This window comes from Vittaforma corneae (genome assembly GCF_000231115.1).
Source record: "Vittaforma corneae ATCC 50505 unplaced genomic scaffold supercont1.24, whole genome shotgun sequence".
NCBI lineage: Eukaryota > Fungi > Microsporidia > Nosematidae > Vittaforma > Vittaforma corneae.
The window spans coordinates 1-12,555 of NW_006889857.1; the positions used below are offsets into that span (position 1 = coordinate 1).

The 12,555-nt window shown below is 33.2% G+C and overlaps 12 protein-coding genes across 12 annotated transcripts; 10 read left to right on the forward strand and 2 right to left on the reverse strand.

Moving 5' to 3' along the window:
- Positions 1–317: 317 nt before the first annotated feature.
- VICG_01980 (uncharacterized protein) lies at positions 318–1,034 on the forward strand (the record flags this gene model as incomplete). Its single annotated transcript, XM_007605363.1, has 1 exon — positions 318–1,034. The coding sequence occupies one exon, from the start codon at positions 318–320 to the stop codon at positions 1,032–1,034; it is 717 nt and encodes a 238-aa protein (XP_007605425.1).
- Positions 1,035–1,214: 180 nt separating this feature from the next.
- On the forward strand, positions 1,215–1,538 carry VICG_01981 (uncharacterized protein; the record flags this gene model as incomplete). Its single annotated transcript, XM_007605364.1, has 1 exon — positions 1,215–1,538. One exon carries the CDS (start codon positions 1,215–1,217, stop codon positions 1,536–1,538), a length of 324 nt encoding a protein of 107 aa, XP_007605426.1.
- Positions 1,539–1,670: 132 nt separating this feature from the next.
- Positions 1,671–2,402, forward strand: VICG_01982 (uncharacterized protein; the record flags this gene model as incomplete). Its single annotated transcript, XM_007605365.1, has 1 exon — positions 1,671–2,402. One exon carries the CDS (start codon positions 1,671–1,673, stop codon positions 2,400–2,402), a length of 732 nt encoding a protein of 243 aa, XP_007605427.1.
- A 315-nt stretch (positions 2,403–2,717) lies between these two features.
- On the forward strand, positions 2,718–3,434 carry VICG_01983 (uncharacterized protein; the record flags this gene model as incomplete). The annotated part of the gene is made up of 1 exon (XM_007605366.1): positions 2,718–3,434. One exon carries the CDS (start codon positions 2,718–2,720, stop codon positions 3,432–3,434), a length of 717 nt encoding a protein of 238 aa, XP_007605428.1.
- A 383-nt stretch (positions 3,435–3,817) lies between these two features.
- On the forward strand, positions 3,818–4,447 carry VICG_01984 (uncharacterized protein; the record flags this gene model as incomplete). The annotated part of the gene is made up of 1 exon (XM_007605367.1): positions 3,818–4,447. One exon carries the CDS (start codon positions 3,818–3,820, stop codon positions 4,445–4,447), a length of 630 nt encoding a protein of 209 aa, XP_007605429.1.
- Positions 4,448–4,960: 513 nt separating this feature from the next.
- VICG_01985 (uncharacterized protein) lies at positions 4,961–6,775 on the forward strand (the record flags this gene model as incomplete). Its single annotated transcript, XM_007605368.1, has 1 exon — positions 4,961–6,775. The coding sequence occupies one exon, from the start codon at positions 4,961–4,963 to the stop codon at positions 6,773–6,775; it is 1,815 nt and encodes a 604-aa protein (XP_007605430.1).
- A 444-nt stretch (positions 6,776–7,219) lies between these two features.
- VICG_01986 (uncharacterized protein) lies at positions 7,220–7,900 on the forward strand (the record flags this gene model as incomplete). Its single annotated transcript, XM_007605369.1, has 1 exon — positions 7,220–7,900. The coding sequence occupies one exon, from the start codon at positions 7,220–7,222 to the stop codon at positions 7,898–7,900; it is 681 nt and encodes a 226-aa protein (XP_007605431.1).
- A 177-nt stretch (positions 7,901–8,077) lies between these two features.
- VICG_01987 (uncharacterized protein) lies at positions 8,078–8,953 on the reverse strand (the record flags this gene model as incomplete). Its single annotated transcript, XM_007605370.1, has 1 exon — positions 8,078–8,953. The coding sequence occupies one exon, from the start codon at positions 8,951–8,953 to the stop codon at positions 8,078–8,080; it is 876 nt and encodes a 291-aa protein (XP_007605432.1).
- Positions 8,954–9,243: 290 nt separating this feature from the next.
- VICG_01988 (uncharacterized protein) lies at positions 9,244–10,608 on the forward strand (the record flags this gene model as incomplete). Its single annotated transcript, XM_007605371.1, has 1 exon — positions 9,244–10,608. The coding sequence occupies one exon, from the start codon at positions 9,244–9,246 to the stop codon at positions 10,606–10,608; it is 1,365 nt and encodes a 454-aa protein (XP_007605433.1).
- A 174-nt stretch (positions 10,609–10,782) lies between these two features.
- On the forward strand, positions 10,783–11,094 carry VICG_01989 (uncharacterized protein; the record flags this gene model as incomplete). The annotated part of the gene is made up of 1 exon (XM_007605372.1): positions 10,783–11,094. The coding sequence occupies one exon, from the start codon at positions 10,783–10,785 to the stop codon at positions 11,092–11,094; it is 312 nt and encodes a 103-aa protein (XP_007605434.1).
- Positions 11,095–11,348: 254 nt separating this feature from the next.
- On the forward strand, positions 11,349–11,612 carry VICG_01990 (uncharacterized protein; the record flags this gene model as incomplete). Its single annotated transcript, XM_007605373.1, has 1 exon — positions 11,349–11,612. One exon carries the CDS (start codon positions 11,349–11,351, stop codon positions 11,610–11,612), a length of 264 nt encoding a protein of 87 aa, XP_007605435.1.
- Positions 11,613–11,849: 237 nt separating this feature from the next.
- VICG_01991 (uncharacterized protein) lies at positions 11,850–12,440 on the reverse strand (the record flags this gene model as incomplete). The annotated part of the gene is made up of 1 exon (XM_007605374.1): positions 11,850–12,440. One exon carries the CDS (start codon positions 12,438–12,440, stop codon positions 11,850–11,852), a length of 591 nt encoding a protein of 196 aa, XP_007605436.1.
- Positions 12,441–12,555: the final 115 nt, after the last annotated feature.

Here is a 12,555-nt window from a genome sequence, read left to right on the forward strand (position 1 = left end):
ATTCCAATATAGTGTTTTCTTTTATATTATTTAACTATATAAAGGAGACGGGCTAATTTTGAAAGGCCAATATAATGCTCATAAAAATATTGTTTAAACATTATATCGGTTGTGTAGATTTAGTTATATTGATAGGAAGTTTCAAATCATGAAATGAAAAAGAATAAAAAGGCTATTCAGATATCTTTTAAACCTTCTAAGAGTATTTTTTTTATATTAATTGGATAGAGTGCTGAAAGTATTGAAACAGTTTACTGGATTGTGGTTAATTACAAACTAGTCTGCATTGCTTGAATGAAAATTTTGCATAGTTAATATTGAAGAAACAAATTTGTATCCCTTTAAATGGTTACAAAAAAAAAGTAACAGTCTACAGAAAGCTGGAAAAAACCAAGTGTTTGAATGGAAAAAAACCAGTAATTAAGATTCCATCAAAATCCACAGTGAATTTATGCGTTAGTCAGTCGTCAGGAGAAAAAGTTAAGAAGATAGCTAATGAAGCAAAGGTAGATAATCGTACAGTAGAAGGAAATAAAATTGAAGAGCAGGAAATGAACAAAAACGAAGCAGTTTTAATGGACAATGTCGTTGAAGAGAATGTATTTAGGATAGTTAAAACAAGCAAAAAGGGGAATAGTAAAATAGACATAGTTTCAATAGATGATAGTAAGAAAATAATGTTCAACAATAGAAAAGAATTGTTTTATAAAATCACTAAAGAAAACCTCACAAAATTTAATATTCCGCCAACCCCTACGATTTTAAAAAGTTTGGAACAGTTTTTTACCCAAAAGCTTTCAAAATTGGACTTTTTGAACGAACAGATGATTGAAATATATTCAAGAGTATTTTTATACAGAATAGGATCAAAATTCATTGGAGTCAAATTGGCAAAAACAACATTGTTTTCAGGTCCATTTAAAAAAGAGCTATTTAGACGAGCACTTGACGAAGTTAATGACTGGACAATGCAAGAGGAAATCAATCATAATGAAGATGAATCAATATGTAATCTTTACAAAATAGCTAATTAAAATACGGTATTATTCTTTGATATTTTAACAATATTGGTCATTCCCAAGTATCATTAATAATATCATGAATTTCACAGTTATAGCTAATTGTAATTAGTACTATGACATTATTTCAACACTATTCGTTCTATAAATTATGTACTGTCTTCTAAAAATTTTTAACAAAAATTTTCACCCTCAATGCAAGAAGCTCTACAAAATACCACCATCCCTGCGGTCTTTGTCAGTCATAAAAGAGGATTAGATGTGATTCATCCAGAGCGTGCGCTTCTCAGGATAAACAATGTTAATAATAAGGAGACAGCTTCTAAATACATCAAGAATGCCGTTCTTTTTATCTACACCAATAAAAAAGGAGAGACAATCTATAATAATGGAGTAATTACTAGAGTTCATGGCAACAAAGGCGTGGTTAGAGCAAAGTTTGAGAGAAATTTGTGCCCAAAGGCTATTGGTCAGGTTGTTCTTGTCAAGTTGTACAAACTTGAAAACTGTCAACTTTAAAATAAACTTTTACTTGCATTAGTTCATAGTTTCTTTGATCATGCAATTTTCAAGTCTTTGTTTGAATATATGTAATTTATAAATAGTGTTTTCTGGTAAAATTGCCTTTTGTCTGAGCAAAAATTTTCATCCATGCTCGTGGCAATTTTAAAAATTTTAGTTGCATTCTTTGCAATCACTGTCTCAGCACATGAAATTGTTCTACAATTAGACACAACATTAAAAGAATGTGACGATGAATGTGGCTGTAACCAAAACCACACTATTGAGTCATGTGTTTCTCTTAACGATAAAGATGGCACCATTACCTTTTTTTCTGGTTCATCATCACTCCCTTCCACATCAAAAATATGCAAGGAATGCTACAACTTGACGAGAATAATAAACATAATCCAGGAAGAAAGCAAAGAATCCTTTCAATTTGAATTTCAAATTGCCAAAATGCCATTATTGAATCTTTTAAGAGTTTATGACAAGGGATTTCTTGGACTTGTATCAATGAATCAGTTCTATTTAATCACAGTGGAAAATGATAACGGACTATTCTTTGAGAAGTATAAATTCCACGAGTTAAAAGAGGATAAAAACAATGGAGCATTCCACCCAACATCTAATTCATCATTCAAACCGTGCAGCACTGAGGTTGTCAACTTTTTATATTTTTCAACATTCAAGAACAGGTTTACTATAGCAGACACTATGAAAACTACGGATCTTGTCATTCAGAATACACAGAAGTTTATAGATTATTCAACGTACTTGTATTATACATCAATATTTCTTCTATGTATAACGATATTGATTTTATGCATAAAGAATAGGGATCTGATCAGGAAGTATAAATTAAAACAATCAACTGAATGAAATCAGCAATAAAGTATTGAACTGACTTTATTTACCTTAAAAGATCAATGCATAGCTTTTTTGATAATTAATCAATGACATCCAATCATTTCCCTTTTGAATTAATAAAGCTATCCATCCATAATGTATTTTTGTGCTCAGTACAATCTTCTTTCTTTTTCGATTCTTTGAAAAATTCACTAACCTTGTCAGCTGTCTACACAGTTGATTTAAAACATGCAAGCTTTATCAGTCAAATACCATGAAAACCACTTTTTTATCTCATTGTTGTTTCTACTGCCAATCAGTTATATCATCCTTTTTTAAATCCCTTATATGGAAATGAAATTTTCATCAAAGCATAAAAAAAAATCTCTTTTGAAAAGTACTCTGAAATTCTTTCATATTGCCATTTTTGTAGCTGTCACACATAAAACTGACTATTTTAAGCTTATCAACTTCGGATTTGCCGAGCCAACTCTTTATCTCTTTATGCTTTCTATGATCCTCGGGGGAATGACAGTTTATTCACATATTAAGACCACATTCCTATGGCAGTTTGCATTAGCAGTTTCGCATAGAATTAAGACAAATGATTTGCTTGTTTCAACCATAGTTGTATCCTTTCTTTTAGCTACTATTTTAATCTTTTTAGTACTCCTGCTATTTACTTTTACCATTTCATTTATTATGTCAAGATTACTTGGAAATGAAGTAGAATCAGATGAATTCGGATCAATAGCCGTGTCTATGACATATCTGTTCATGGTTGTTCTCTTACAGTACACAGTTTTATGTACAGAAGAAGCAATCCAAACACTGCTAAACTTTATCCTTTTTAATACTGCACTTTTCCTCAGCAATTTCCTCTTACAGAATTTTTACATATCATCGTTTGAAATGAAAGGCACAAAGGAAAGATTTGGGGTGTTTTTAACAATATTCCTAGGATTTATTTTAACATCAATACTAGTGGGTGAGGTTACTGTAAGAAATTACATATTGGATAAGGTAGTAGCGCGGATGCTGTTTGATTCCAAATTGAAAAAGTAATTCAATGAATTATTCTAAATCAACAAACCACTTCATATGATAGTATATAAAAGTTTATTGATTTTTACAATCCTTTTTGGTTGATTTTGACATTTTGATAGTATTCAAAAAACTGAAAATCACTACTTTGTAGAGCGTATTTTCTCTGAAATTCAAGAAAATTATAAAAAGAATAAATGAAGAATATTACCACTGATCAGATTTATTCGTTGTTGATCCTGTGCTGTATCCAACAAGATTTATAGAAGAGCATAGACAGGAGAGCCATCACTCAGTACTAACAAACATTAATGTAGAATTACCTTTGTCATAACCACAACACTGTTCTTTTCATTTGTTTCTCTTGTGTTTCAATTCTTAAAACCTTGTTTGTTTCGTAATCCATGGTCGTACCTAGACGCACATTACAGATCGCCATTCCTACACGGATGAACAATCAAAAGGGATTTTTAAAAACAGCCTTCACATCTGCTCTGCTAATATACCCACTAAACTTAGATGCAATACCAGACAGCTACGTTGCACCGATAATTTATCTTTTTCTAATATCTCTCATTAACACAACACTCTTCATGGGAAAACTTGCAGGATCAGCTTTACTGAAAGACAATATTCAACACGCCTTGATAGCTTTCAGTTACAGCCTTGTTATGACATTTATTGCAGAGTGTCTTCTCTGTTTTCTGTTTTCATTTTTTAGTTCAAAAATCATCAGTCAAGAACACACGTCGAAGCAGTTTGGACTGAATGCAAGCTCATTCACATACATCCCTGTCGCGCTTCTCCTAACACTGATTGAACCTCAGATATTAGGATGGATAGGGTCTTTTGGTGCAGTACTTCTGATGTCGTACTATCTCCAAGCCACATATTCTACCTACTTTCCTTATACTTCGCAGCGAATTCAGGTAATCCATCAAATATACATCTTCTTGATATACTATTTAGTGGTATTTGCATCCTTAATCATTCCCGGGAAGGTATTTGAGCATATCCTGAAACAAGACCAGTAACTCATTTAGAATAAATTTTATACGTCGATACACTCAATTTATAGAGTTTATTTAACAGTTTGATTTAGAAAATAATTTAATTGCTGTCAAGCAGTTTTGAAAGCGATTTGTGTCCAAACAATTTAATTTATCTGATACGTAAAAGATTCATTGCAAAATTATTGGTGGAATAAATTTACAAGTGAACAATGTTATGGATTCATCAATGCTCTCCTATTTCAGCTTTGCATTAACAGTCACTTAAAAACTAATATAATAGCACATATTACTTTTAAATGGACCATTATTTAAGATTCTTTGCATTAACACTTTCTATGAATGATTTTCTAGCTGTCATGCCAATCATTGAGCAACCATTCTCACTTCAAAATAAGCTTACAATGCCTGACTGTAGTGATAGATCTGCACTGTACTGAACACCATTTGATATTTTACTACCATCAAACTTCTTCGTGTAGTATTTCAATTTTATTTTCAATTATTCTCTTTTTTATAAAATTTTAACTACCCCCAATGAGTTCGAGTTATTTCTTTGGATCACAAGACGAGTCCCCTTTAAAAAATGAAGAGAGTGATATTTGGACCAGTTTTATGGGAAGGGATAGTTGGATCCCGCTTGTTACAGTGATGATAGCTTTTATTCTGGTTGTTGGAGTATTCTCCTATATAATGACGGCTTTGATAAATAAGATTAGAAATAAATGGGGAAGAGCAATGTCCGATTGGATAAAGGATAAAGTTCTGAAAATCATTACTTATCTCTTTAGTTTGATGTGGATTGCTACAATCTTTGTAGGATTTGTTTGGCCTACCATCGATTCTGTTGTCAACAAAGGGGAAAGTATTGATGTGATGGACAAGACTAAAGAAATGTATGCTTACTTGAGTTCTGAAGAGTTCAGAAGTGGTCTGTTTGACCTTTTAGTCAATGATATTGGATTTGCTTTGTTGTTTTGTCTTGCTATCCTCATCCTTTACAGATTCTTTAGTATTTTGATAACAACGCTTGTTATGGGAATATCAGCAGTTGTTGGTGGAAGCACTATATGGAGTATTGTGACTAGCTCACAGGAACTTACCTGGGAATCAATAGCATTTATAGTGCTTATAGTCATATTCTTTATACTTGTGTTGACCATATTCAGTTATAAGATTACACCTATTCTTAGTAGTGTTTCAGCTGGGTCTTCACTGGTGATTAATCATCTACACTACATTCTACCAGTCGTATTGTGTGCCACGGCCATTTTTGGAGTACAGCTAAGCATCATACTTTCTCTTATATCAAGTATCGAAAGCCATAAGGTACTTATTCTTCCATTAATTTTCCTATTATCATGGTCTTGGGGCTCATTGATTTATTTTGTTAAAGTATATACGGCATCGATACTTGAAATTTCAAGAAGTAAGACACTTTCCAAGAAAGATGATCAATCCAGCATATTCATTAGTGCTCTGAAAAGAACATTTAGTGCTTTGAAGTTCATTTTATACTTCTCATTCTTCCCAGCATTACTGGATCTTCTAATATTCATATTAGATAACATTACCAGGCCATACAAGAGCGCCAAGAGAATAATTCCACACACTCACTATATTGCCAAGGGCATATTCAAAATTGTTGAGATACCAATGGATTGGATTATTGTTCCAGTACTTAATTTTCTAAGATTTGTTCTATCACAAATCAAAAAGGCTATTGAATATGATAATGAGTTTTCACTCGTTTATATCGGCATGTATTTTAATGAATCCATGTCCGTTAGTCTTACTTTTAGGAAACTGAGAATAACCAGCGTGAAAGGCTTCCTGTCCCTGTTGGTAGGTTCAGTCTTTAGGCATATATTCCATTTTGGACCAGTGATGATATTCACCATTATATCAATAGTACTTAAAGGCCGAGCCACTCTTATTGCTCTTTTGAGTGGTGATCTAGGAATTTTGAAAAACTTCGTCGGCTCAGTTTTTGGTCCACTGACAGATATATTTGGATTTATGAATATTGGTGGTAATAGTGCGCTAACTGCCTATGCTATGAGTGTGTTTGTAATTGTACTAATGATGGGATGTATATTTAGTGCATTGATATTTAATGAGTTCGTTAAGAAAGAAGAACAAAAGAAGAACACGAGTGGTAATGGTATGATAAATGACCGCAAGAAAGATATCAACAATAAACCTTCCGAATATACTGTTTCTATTGGACCAAGTAGTCAAGATAAAGGCAACAAATCTATCAAAACACCAGTAGGAGGTCATAACAACGCACGTGGTAAATCAGGTATACTAAAGTATAGTAGTAGATCAAAACAAAGCAGAAGAGGATAGTTTTTGTGGACTATGATCAGAAAAGGAGTGTTCAAACCATTAAATACTTTAAGCATTAGGCCTTTAATATAGTTCTTTAGTTGATTTGATCAGTATTGTTCTAAACATGGATTATGCAAACTATGAAAGAAGCATAAAAACATGCTAGTTATAAAAACAAATAATTTTATTTGAAATGCCCTTCTCAGTTATCATATAATAAAGTCAATAAAAATATACTTGTTAAATTTGTAAGGAAATCAGAAAATTTTTATAAGCAAACTTATACAAAGCATATAACAAAAGGAATTGCTGTTTAACAGTTCTCTGCTGTTTTTGTATGAGTTTAAATTGAATAGTAGAAAGATAAATAGGAAGCACTAAAATACATTTGGGCTGATTCTACACTCTTTTAAGCAAAGGAGTAAAAAGCATATAAAATTGTTTGCTAGCTTATCCCTTTTCATGCCAGTTTTGGGAACGAGCAACGTCAAAAATAGAGAAAATACTGACCGTACTGACCGGAAAACGGCCAGCAAATATGCATTCAAAATCTTGACAGACACCAATGAATACATAAAACTGGCCTTTATCGCATCCTTAATAATATCCCCATTGAATCTAAATGCACTTCCAGACAGTTACTTCCCACCGATAGTTTATCTTTTTCTAGTGTCACTTGTTAACACTATTATCTTTATACTGAGTATTACTTTCGAGAAACCCCTCAAAGACAATATTACAGTTATACTAAAGGCATTTTTTGTTATACTCATCACATCTTTCATTTTATACTGTCTTTTTTGCTTGATATATTCATTTTTCAGTTCAAGAATCATTGGACAAGCACACACAGCAAAACAGTTCGGATTGCATGCAAGCTCATACACATACTTGCCCGTTGTATTAGTGCTTATGTTGGTCTGTCCATACTGGACAATTGCATGGCTAGGTTCTTTTGGGATTGTACTTCTAATGTCATATTATATTGAGAGTACCTACTTTAGTCATTATTCGTACACTTCTAAAAGAACAGAAAGGTTCCACCACATATTCATATTTCTGATGTACTATGGAATAGCACTAACATGTGAGGAGATACCTGAAAGAGTATTTTTACAAATGCTATATAACTTAAATAAATAGATTGCAGGCAAAACTAAACATAGAGACTTTATTAATTGTAACGGTCATCTATAATCTATTTTTAACAAATAATACTTCCTTCACAAACTAATGTGAATGTTGAAGTAGCTTCATACCCACTTTAACCAAACACAATCAATGCAATCCACACATTCTTTTACGTCTTCTCACTTTGTTTCATTGAAAATATAGGTTTTTCCTATCTTTTTCGTCTCTAACTCTATTGTAATGCTCCTCCCATCTTTTATTCTTATATTTTACATAATCAATAATATCGTATTTTTTATTTGATGTCTTCATAAACGAATCCATGCATCCTTTAATATTGTTCAACACAACTCCCTCGAACTGTATTTTACCCCAGATTGTATCCATCCCTTCATTTCTTATTGCTTCTTCAATACTTTTAAGACCATCAATCAAACTGTCAATTTTATCTTTTATTGTCGAATTCCAGTCATCCTTTTCAATACCATTTGTCTTATTATCCTTAGCTTTTATCTGTCCTTCTAAAAGATCAGTGATATACTCATGCCCATACTCCACTAGTCCTTTTTTCATTATTTCTTCATTTTGATCAACCTTATTTAACATTTCCTTGGTCCAAGGATACCAACTATCCATTTGTCTTCTCTTTTTCAAGCACTGCCCCAGAAATTCACCCAAAAAGAAGTTTTTTGAATCTTTTTTATATGTCATAACTGCTTCTCTATATTTTTTAAATCCAATTGTCGTATTTGTATTACTGCTGTCCGTGTTGTCCCCATTTGTAATGCTATCCTGATTTAAAGGAGTATTTGCGAATATATTCAATGGAAAATCTTCTGATTCAGAGCTTATTTCCCCGAATATTTGTGTTTCTATTATTGTTTTTTGCTCTTCAGTCATTGGCTTTGCTGTTTTCTTCTTAAGCCTTCCTGTAGACTTATTTAAAAGGTCAAAATTGCTTTCTTCGCCAAGTTTCTCTTCCATTTTTTGCATTTCCGCCTCGAATATCGACTGTTCCTCATCTTTTGAAGGATTTTCATTGTGAATTGGATTGTGATTCTTCATTACTTAAAAGGGGCACAAGGAATGAGTAATAAAAATAAGAAAAATGCCGTATACTTTATGCATAATAGGTGGAAAGTACAGTATTTATGGCCAAATACATGCAAGTTAGTATGCAGTTTAGTAATTATAGGCACCCTTGCAATACCTCATTCTTGCCTCTTTATTATATCAATCACATGGCAGTATGCTAAATCCATCTAATAATGATATGCTACGCTTGTATTATCTGACTTCAAGCATGGTAATCATTATTTTCAGTCTTATTAAAATTCTCCTTGTTTTTCTAGACCATGCAAAATATTTTTCCTCTTGCTCAGAAAGCTGTAATAGAACAAACAATAGGTACTTCCAGGCCCAGCGCTACTCCTCCAGAAGGGCAGAATGTAAAGGAAAGTAGTTTTGTCCACTCCAAGATGTCTTTATTTGATGTTTTACCAAAATGGTTCAAAGATGAGGAAATCTCAGAAATTGAGAAAATTTTTATATTGAAGATAAACAGGAAACTGTTTTTAGAAGTTGTTAACACGATAAAAGTAGAAGAGTTGACTTACAATAAGACTGTTGACCTAGAATATAACAAGCTAACCAATCAAAATAGTGATTCGAAAGAAGATACTTTGAATAAAGACATTGCCAAATACTACCTTAAAGTAAGAAATAGCATTATCGAAATGTATAGAAAGTCACAGGGATACATCCCATTCAATTCCATCCTGACTTTTCAAGGATTTAACTATAAAGTATCTGCGAAAATATTTGATTTTTTGGAAGACAGTAAAATAATAAACTATCAAACTAATCTGTGTGCAATACTAAGCGATTTGGATGGAATATTAAATGACGAAGACCCAGCTCAGCCTGAACAGCTAGAAACATCAAAAGATAATATTAATACAACTCGCCTAGATTTGTTAGCAAACAGTATAGTTGCAGTTCAGCCAGAATCATCAAACGATGTGAAGATTAAGGAAAAATACTTCAAAAAAGAAACGCTAGAAAATAGTCAATGCACCTGTGGTAGAAAAGCACAGTACTTCACTTCTGATTTGGTATTCGTCTGTGAGACATGCTTTGAGTCTAACAAGTATCCTGCAGGATACTCTTCCCGCAATTTTCATAAAATAACAGATTCATTATTAAAATCAATGTGGACAAAACAGGAAGAGTATATCCTCCTGAAAAATATAGAAAGGGTTGGGGATGATTGGTCTAGAGTATGTGAGGGCCTGAATAAGAGTGTGGATCAGTGTATATTTCATTTTATTAAAATGTCAATTATTGATGAATGTAATCTTTTCCCTTCCATGCCTTTTACGCAGGTGCCCAATCCCATAAGTACCCTCGTGGCCTTCGTATGCTCTATGGTCTATCCATCCATTTCGACTGAATTGGCTAAGAATGCAATCAGGTATCTGAATAGTCCCAATCTCATGGAAATTCTCCTTGAGGTATCTAAAGAGAAGAGCATGGAAGTGCTTGACATGGAGAAAAAGAAGCTCCAGAAGCTAGAAAATGTTGAGATTGAGGCTAAGATGAAGAGGGTGATGCTTAAGATTGATTCAATAAATGAGATGTATGCAGAAGTTCAGGCAGTCCGTAGTGAGCTTGAAGATCAACGAGAAAGGCTAATTGAAGAGTCAATAAGAAGTGAATAAAGCTGCTAATTTTTATATCCTTTACTTAGTATAGCACATCCTTATTAGTAGCAGGCAAGTATCCAGTAAATTAGTCTTATTTGCTTTGCTACAAATTACCTACGTTTAGATTTTGAATCATCTACTTACAAACATGATTCTCGTTGAATTTCCAAAATGCTTTTGTCAGTAAGCATGGGCTATAAATACAGGGACGAGTTGCCCTGCCCATTCAAAAACCAAATAAGAGCTATGGGCATGCTTCAGAAAGTAAAAGAATTCTTCTTTCCAAAATATTTTACCACATTCAAGCCTATTAACTATAAGGAGAGCATAAAGATTCTACATTCAAATGGCAATGACTTTATGGAGAGATACCGTAATCTGATGAGGATTAACCATCCCGATCTTGGAGGAAGTCCGTACGTTTGTATGAAAATCAACGAAGCCAAGAACTTTTTGTTAGAAGACAAAAAAGAGCTTAGCCAAATGGACAAAGGAGAATAAAAGACAAAGGTGCATTGTGGTCTGTTTAATTAACTGTGTTGGATAGCTGCGGTGTTTGTTGGTTTTATTTGGGAATTTTAACTAAATAAAGCTAGCAAGCTTCAAAATCCTTTTTTTTGCAATCAAATGATAGTAGAAGAGGTGCTATGCACATAAAAGGACACATACATACGAGCTAAAATCAATAGGAGCATTGTTGCAGCAACTAGCCTTTAGTTGACAGATATAACAATAAATTTTCATGCACCCTCCTGATGCGTGCTTTCCTCAAGAAACTTGACCCAGAAATTGATTATGTAGGACAGGAATTTGCCATGCGATTGATGTATCTTATTATCCTTCTAGGATACACCCTGTCTTTCCTTCTTGGCTTGGTAACTAAGGATCTTACTTACACACTAGTTCTGGGAGTGGGCACAGTGGCCTTTGCTTTTATTGCTACAGTGCCATCCTGGCCATACTTCAGGAGAAATCCGCTCATGTTCAAAAAGGCCAAGAAAACAGTTAAACTTGAATAAATCTAAACCATGTTTAATATAATAACAGTATACAACGTTATTTGTTTTAGGGATATTTATAATCCGATCGAGAGCATAATCGTATAATATTTAATTGAAAGCATGAGTATTTTTAGAGGATATAACCTATTAGAAGGGAAAACAAAAACACATTCAAGTCAATGCAAGACTAATGATATTAAAAGCGATAATAAAAATAATACTAGTAGAAAGTGTAACTAACAAAGAAATAAGGTTTCATTTACTTAAGTCAACAAGCTCACTTCTAGCACCTTCAGGCCCTATCACATCTAATTTCCACTTGTCTGTCTCGAGGACTAGTCTCTCCTTTAAGGTTTTTAAACAGTTGCGAATAAGACTTAAGGCTTCTTCCTCACTCATGTCCTTCTTGTACATCATATCATATATTCCAAACAGGAAATATAGACCATACCCAGTAACAACAAAGTTGTCTTCATGCACTGCTCCATATTTATCTATTCCGAATAGCTTGAGTGTATTGTCTTCACTCCTACCCCCTACTATTCCTTGTACTTCCAATGGCCTACTCCTAAGTGACTCATATATCTCAGATGAGAGTAATCTTGCTAGTAATTCGGGGCCTATTTTCTCCTTGTATTTCATGGAGAGGAGTTTTGAGTATTGTTCTAGCAATGATACTGTCCTGAACGAATCTCCTTGCTCTCCTGTTATGCATACAAGGCTGCCAGAGATATTAGCTGTGTATTCGTCATCCTCCTTTATTTTTATGATGCCACTACTTGTTAGTATTGTTTCCGAGCAGATTAGAAGATGTGTGTTTGTTTTAAGTCCTATTGAGATAGCCATAGAATTAAATGGGAGTAACAAAAGCTATAAAATACAAGTAATTTCAATAAGCCAACAATAGTCAATAATAACGCATTGATATGTGTTATTAATGATTAATACAGCTTAACACCTC